Raw genomic sequence first — 7982 nt, 5'->3', positions numbered from 1 at the left:
ATTATACCGTTTTACTTGTTTTTACATAAAATCACTTAGCAAAAGTTATTTAACACAATTTAAAGCTATATATTCTACCATTAAACATCAAAATACATGCATATCATTCATGGGTAATTTTTTAAACATAAATCCTAGCTCAAAATAATGGTAGAAATGAACAGATCATGTTACCAAGATTTCAAAAATACATAGAACATTAAAAACGGAGCTTAAAATCACTTACTATTAAGCTTGGAAGCTTGATCAAACCCACCATGGCTGCTTTTGGTACATTCTGCTGTAGCAAGAAGAAAGGGACACATTTGGAGTTTAAAATTTGTCTTTTAATTCATTTTATCCCTAAATAACCAAAATGCCCTTTTTACTATTCTTTCAAATTTTACCCAATCAAGGTTATTTTTTTCCAACAAGTTATACAATTATTTAATTATCATTTAAGGACCTCCCATTTAAAATTTCATAACAATTTGATACCTCTAACATGTAGAACTCAACTTTTGAACTTTTTACAATTTAGTCATTTTTACTAAATTGAGTTCCCAAACGTCGAACTTAATTTTCACGGAATCATTTCTTGAATTCGTAGACCATAAAAATATAATAAAAATAAAATTTTCCTCATCGGATTTGTGGTCCCGAAACCATTGTTCCGACTAAGCCCAAAATCAGGATGTTACAAATATAATTAGTATATATGGTCAAAAGGTTAAAAGTTAATGGTTTTGTCCTCGGGTCTTGGTTTGATTCCTCTCCCAATCACATTTGTATTTTTTATTTCATGTTATTTTAAGATTTTTTTAATTTTTAATTTTTAATTAATGTTTTTAACATATCAACTTCCTTGGTTAAAAATAATGATTTTATCCTTGAGTCACAGGTTCAATTCCTCCTCTTCTAAACACATTTTTAATTTTTATTTCAAGCTTTTTTATTTTTAATTAATAAATATATTTTTTCAATTTTTAATTCATCTTTCTAATTAATATCTCTTTTGTTTATAAAATCAAATAATTATTACAAATATTATTATTTTTAGTAAATATAATTTTGATATGTGTAATATTTATTTTAATCCATATCATAAGTGTAGTAAATTTTAGTATTATATAATTTTTATGTGTATTTAAAATATTTCACATAGTTATATGTGAAATAATTTTTCATCTTATAATATTAGAAATCACCAAACCCATAATATATGTAGAGAAAATAAATAGTTGACATACAAATATTATAAAGAAAAATATATAAAAAAATTAGCTGATATTTATATTATATATAAATGAGTTATTAATTTCAAATATCTTTAACATAATGATATATGTAAAATATATATTTTATTATATAATCATATATTTATCATTTGATTTTATGAATAAAAGAGAAATTAATTAAAAGATTAATTAAAAATAAAAATTGAAAACAAAATATTTATTAATTAAAATTAAAAATATGAAGTAAAAATTACAAATGTGTTTAGAAGAGGAGGAATTGAACTTGGGACTTAATGATAAAACTATTATTATTTAATCATTTAATCAAGGAAGCTAATATGTTAAAAATATTAATTATAAATAATAAAATATTAAAACAACTTAAAATAAAAAATATAAATGTGAATATAAAAGAATCAAACCCAAGACTTCAAGAACAAAACTATTAATATTTAATCATCTAACTAAAGATAGTAATTATATTAAAAAATAAAAAAATACAATTTAAATAGATAGCACGTTTAGGTAGATGCATTTTTCCATTACCTATACAAAAATACGTCCAATGGAAGTGTTTTCACACTCTTTCTAAAAATTAGTATATTTACTTAAAATAAAATAAAAAACTACTTATTTAACTAATAATTTTTTTTTGATATTATATGAGTACTTTATTACAACTTTTCTCTACCAATCAAATTTAAAAAATAGAAAAATGAAAATTGATGAATTGGATCACCACAATTTAGCCCAAAGAAAAACACAGTCAACCCCTCTCACAGGGTAGGAATGATTTCGAGGTATAGATAGACATAGTAACGGGCAACTTTAACTATTGCTGCCTCGATTTGAGGAAAATATCAAATCCAAGACAAAAATTTCAATTATACACTATGCCATACCATTATAAATATCCCCGTTCGCAATATCATCACCATTATTTGAATTTGCACTGCAACATTCGTCACCGTTAGTTATACCATCACCAATTCTTAATTACTAAAATAATTATTGGTTTCTCAATATGAAAAAGCTCGAGTGCATTTTCTTTTGAATATCAACCAAAAAGAAAGAAAAAACTAAAGATTTTGGAAGATGACGGGGAAACCAAAAAGGAAATTTTGGGCATTTTTAAAATGAGAAAGACGAACGTAATAACCCATTCTTTCTTACTCTGACAACGCCACAGATGCTTTACATGCATCATGTGATCGTGGGGGACCCGAAACTTGGCATACGGAAAGCACCAACGGCACAGCATTAAAAGAAATTGTGTATAATGTTAAAAGACCATTAATTCAGTCTCATCCAACCACGCTTAAAAGTCTTCATGCCTTTTCTCACCTCTGATTTCATCTAATGAAAAGCGGACAAGTTGAAGGATCACTCGTTGCTTGTGTGAGCTTTCATTATTTATTATTATGTTTTAGGTAACCATAGGAAGAAGCCATTAACAACAGCATGAAAAACAGCTAGTTTCTCCGCAAACAAGATAAACTTTTAAACTTTTTACCACTGCACCCCCAAAAGACCAGTTTTTAACTCCACCTACCAAGCATTCAAGAAGCACCAACCAACTTAATTACCAGCTTAACAAGACAGTACAGGTTTCTGGGATATTTGTAGTCTCTCAAGGACATCACCACCTCCACTCACCTTCCCATTTTTCTGTAGCACCCCCCAAAAAGCTTGTGCTTGGATATGGCTGAAAACCCAGTAAAATGGCTGTTTCTCATTCTAGCTAGCTGCCTGTGTTTCGCTTTCGTCCTGTCGGAAAGCAACTCATTAATAAAGAAGACCTACATCGTCCAAATGCACAAGTCTGGAATGCCAGCATCATTCTCCAGTCCTCTGGAATGGTACTCATCGAAATTAAAGTCGGTAATGTCCGATACCCAGAGTGAAGGTGAAGGAGATGGTGAAAATAGGATCATCTATAGCTACCAAAATGCTTTTCATGGTGTTGCCGCTCAGTTAACTGAAGAAGAAGCTGAGAGGCTAAAACAAGAAGATGGTGTAGTTGCTATACTTCCAGAGACCAAGTATGAATTACACACCACAAGGAGTCCTATGTTCCTTGGATTAGAACCAGAAGAAAGTACTAGCATCTGGTCTCAAAAACTTGCGGATCATGACGTCATAGTTGGGGTACTTGACACTGGAATTTGGCCGGAAAGTGCTAGCTTTAATGATACAGGGATGACACCCGTTCCTCCTCACTGGAAAGGAACATGTGAAACTGGACGAGGCTTTAAAAAGCATCACTGCAACAGGAAAATTGTGGGTGCAAGAGTATTCTACCGGGGATATGAAGCTGCCACTGGGAAAATCAATGAGAAAAACGAATATAAATCACCTCGAGATCAAGATGGACATGGTACTCACACAGCAGCCACTGTTGCTGGCTCTCCGGTACGAGGTGCAAATCTTCTTGGTTATGCCTATGGAACAGCTAGAGGAATGGCTCCTGGTGCAAGAATTGCAGCCTACAAGGTTTGCTGGACTGGTGGATGCTTCAGCTCGGATATTCTGTCAGCGGTTGATAGAGCGGTGGGTGATGGAGTGAATGTGTTGTCGATATCTTTGGGTGGTGGAGCTTCATCTTACTCTCACGACAGTTTGGCGATAGCAACTTTTGGAGCAATGGAGATGGGTGTTTTTGTCTCTTGCTCAGCTGGCAATGGAGGACCAGATCCTGTCAGCCTCACTAATGTATCACCATGGATCACTACAGTCGGTGCTAGCACCATGGATAGAGATTTTCCAGGTAATGTTAAGCTAGGGAGTGGGAGAACCATACCTGGAGTTTCACTCTACAAAGGGCGAAGGTTACTGCAGGCAAACAAGCAATACCCTCTTGTTTATATGGGTAGTAACTCAAGCAGCCCTAATCCAAGTTCATTATGCTTAGAGGGAACTTTGGATCCACATGTTGTTTCTGGGAAAATTGTGATATGTGATCGAGGAATAAGTCCTAGAGTGCAAAAGGGTCAAGTAGTGAAAGATGCTGGAGGAGTAGGAATGATTTTGACAAACACTGCAGCAAATGGGGAGGAGCTTGTTGCAGATTGTCACCTACTTCCAGCAGTTGCAGTGGGAGAGATGGAAGGGAAAGCAATCAAACATTATGCTTTAACAAATGGGAAACCAACCGCAACTCTAGCCTTTGTAGGTACCAGATTGGGTGTTAGGCCATCACCAGTGGTGGCAGCATTTTCATCTAGAGGACCAAATTTCCTCACACTTGAAATTCTCAAACCTGATGTGGTTGCGCCAGGGGTGAACATCCTTGCAGCCTGGACTGGAGAATTGGGTCCGTCAAGTCTTCCAACAGATCATAGGAGAGTGAGATTCAACATATTATCAGGGACTTCAATGTCATGCCCTCATGTTAGTGGAATTGCTGCCTTGATCAAGGCCAGACACCCAGATTGGAGTGCCGCAGCAGTTAAATCTGCTCTAATGACAACCGCTTATGTTCATGATAACATCCATAATCCACTCCAAGACTCTTCCACTGCAGCAGCTTCCACTCCCTATGATCATGGAGCTGGTCATATCAACCCTTTGAAAGCTCTAGACCCAGGTTTGATCTATGACATTTCAGCCCAGGATTACTTTGTATTCCTCTGCACACAGAAATTGACTGCAATGCAGCTAAAAGCTTTTAGCAAGCATTCCAATATGTCTTGCCATCACAACACCCTTGCCACTCCAGGAGATTTGAACTACCCAGCAATCTCAGTTGTCTTCCCAGAAGATACAGCCATTTCAACTTTGACTCTCCATAGAACAGTCACAAATGTTGGTCCTCCTGCTTCACATTACCATGTTGTAGTTTCACCATTTAAAGGCGTCACCATTAAAGTTGAGCCCAAAACTCTAAATTTCACTAGAAGAAACCAGAAACTGTCTTACAAGATCAGTTTCACAAGAAAATCCCCACAAACAATGCCTGAGTTTGGAGGGCTGGTGTGGAAGGACGGAGTGCACAAAGTAAGAAGCCCCATTGCTATCACATGGTTACCACCATTTTAAACTAGATTTTCAGTCACCTATGATTCCAAATAAACATTATGTTTTTATATAAGGTCAAGGGGATCTTTAATTTTATCTGCATTTCTTTCTGGTTTTTTCAACAATTTTGTAGCCTTCACATGATATAAGAGCAATTAAAAACCAATTGCTGTATGTTATTAACCATTTCAGTCTCCTTCGTTAACAGAAAAAACCATTTCAACCATTTCGGAATACCAAGCCAGCGTAAATAAACAGAGAAAAGTATCTACTTTTATAGATGTGGTTAAGCATTTATATACTATGAGACAGTAAGTGTAATTGCTTTTCATCTGTTCGTAGCATCACAATGCACAACCAATGAGTTAGCACTGAAGATTCGGTATCCATATGCATCAGTTATCAGTTGTCACTTTAATTTATATATAGAGAGAGAGTTCCACTTTTATAAAAACGAAAGTTCGATTTAAATAAACTTACTTGATCGGTTGTCACTTTAATTTCTCAAACCAAACAAGCAAACATTAATATAACCCTAAGTTTAAACCGAATACATATTGGTAGCCCAATTCAATTAATTTAAACCCATACAAAACTAAAAGTCCAACCCATTGAACAAATCCAATTGTATCTATATGTATACCCAAGCACAAACAAAGCGGGCAATGGTATTCTATATTTCAGGGCGCATTCGTGGGTAATTGGTGGCATAGTTCACCCAAGTGATATTAGTGTGACTATTACATATATAACTAAAAAGTGATTTCTTTTTCCTTACAAGTGTATGTAATTGTGTTGTTCATTGATAAACGAAGATGAATACTTATGAAATGTTAATGAAATAGCTCAATAAGCACTTAAAAGTGATTCTTTATATATATATATATATATATATATATATACCACAAATGCACAAACTATTATTTATTGCTCAAAGTGATTAAATATTAAAGTGCCCTAATAAATTTGGTGAAATAGTTAGGATAAAATTGCTAAGTCATAAAGATTAATATGTGCATTAGTATTGAAGATGACATTTAGTGTTAAGGCAAGGTTATATACCTTATGGCATAGCACATAAGTGCATTTTGGATCTTTTTTCAAGGTGTTTATGGTTTTGCCTTTAGAGCAATATATGTTAGGGTGTTCAGTTGGAATCTTGAGTATCCAAGTATATTTTGCTAAGATTTATTAAGGGTGAAATGTTTTAAAATTTGACTAATAAGAATTATTAATAAACATGTCTTGTTAAAATTGAAACAAAAGTGACATGGTAAGTGTTCATGAGTAATGATAATTGAACTTACAATTATAGTAAGTGTCGAAATGGACACGAATAAATTGACATGATTTAAAAATGAATAATTAAATAAGAGTGGACCTAAGTGTAAACATCAATTTCATTAATATTTTGAATTAGTGAAATAAGAATTTTAACATTAAAGAGCTATATTTCAAACAAGTGAAATGAACATAAGTTTTATATTGATAGGTTTTGAAATAAAGGAAGCCATGTAGGCTAGTGGAAAATGAGCATGGTACAAACAATGAGCTAAAAAATTGGTAACTTGTCAGTGGTTTAGTCAAAGCGAAGCTTTTAATTTGTAAAAAGACTTGACACAAACTGTAAGAATGATAAATTGGATGTCCTAGCGTAGTTACTAAACTCTTTGAGCTTAATGCATTATGCATTAGTGGTTTAAATGTGTAGGTAGAAAACCTTTCTAAGAAAGTAGAGATCGGGTCTTAGAAGAAACACATCATTGTTTGAGACTAGAAAGCAATGTCAATAGGCACAGTGGAAGTTTAAAAAATTTTCTTTGAAATTGAGCTGTTGTGTTATTTATAAAAATAAGCTTAATTGAAAATTACTTGTACTTTGTACGAGATGGTCTAAAGTCTATCTCGACTTTCTATCAAATAACCTTCTCCATTATTCTCGAACCATGAATTACCACGAGCGTAGGCTCGAGTAATATGAACTCAATCAGAAAATCAAAACTTTTATTTAACTTTTAGTAAGAAAATTAATTCTTTTTACCTAAAAACTATGTGTTTTTCTCAGAAAATATAATTTATTCTGTAAAATAAATTTCCATTATTTTTGATAGAATAATGTCGTATGTGAAATGTTGTAAATTGCTTAACACATAGTTCCTATGTGACAGCCCAAAATTGACCCTAGTCTGGAGGTGGTTTCGGGACCACAAAACCGAGGCATAAAAATAATTTATAATTTATTTTGATGCCTATAATATGAGTTAATTCATGTGTGACATTTTGATGTTTCGATTTAGAGTTATAAATGTGAATTTCATTAGAAAGGACCTAGTAGTAAACTTTGAAAGTATGATGGGGAAAGGTGTGATGACTAGTTGAACATGCATGCAAAAATAAGGATTTGCATGTCAATTTCCCCCAACATGAAGTGGCCGCCATGGCAAGAGGGATGGGCAAAACATGTCATGAAACATGTTTTGTTGGTGCATTAGGGTGAAATAATAAAATAAAGAGCATAGGCAAAGAAAGAAAAAAATGGTCTCATCCATGCTTCCCCCTTGGCCGTGAGTTGAGAGAAAGGAAAAGAAAAAATTTGGTTCATCCATTCTCATTTTCTTTGGGCTGAAAATTCTAAGAAGGAAGGAGTTTTTGCTCCATGCTTGGTTTAGAAGAGAACTAGAAGGAGATTTGGCTATACTTGCATCAAGATTAAGGTATGTTTGAGGTTGTGTCATGAGATTCATGCAT

General features: G+C 33.5%; 1 protein-coding gene across 1 annotated transcript; it reads left to right on the top strand.

Annotated features, from left to right (window-relative positions):
• The first annotated feature begins 1791 nt into the window (after nt 1-1791).
• Nucleotides 1792-5307, top strand: LOC108456759 (subtilisin-like protease SBT1.3). The gene has a single exon (XM_017755412.2). The coding sequence runs from the start codon at nt 2919-2921 to the stop codon at nt 5253-5255; it is 2337 nt and encodes a 778-aa protein (XP_017610901.1). The 5' UTR covers nt 1792-2918; the 3' UTR covers nt 5256-5307.
• Nucleotides 5308-7982: the final 2675 nt, after the last annotated feature.

Source organism: Gossypium arboreum, chromosome 9 (assembly GCF_025698485.1).
Source record: "Gossypium arboreum isolate Shixiya-1 chromosome 9, ASM2569848v2, whole genome shotgun sequence".
Taxonomy (NCBI): domain Eukaryota; kingdom Viridiplantae; phylum Streptophyta; class Magnoliopsida; order Malvales; family Malvaceae; genus Gossypium; species Gossypium arboreum.
Note: the sequence above shows the minus strand (reverse complement) of the source record. Positions and strands in the feature narration are given on the sequence as shown.

Bases quoted from the DNA above. Each gene is read 5' to 3' on its own strand.
- LOC108456759 (XM_017755412.2), top strand. From the start codon at position 2,919: ATGGCTGAAAACCCAGTAAAATGGCTGTTTCTCATTCTAGCTAGCTGC.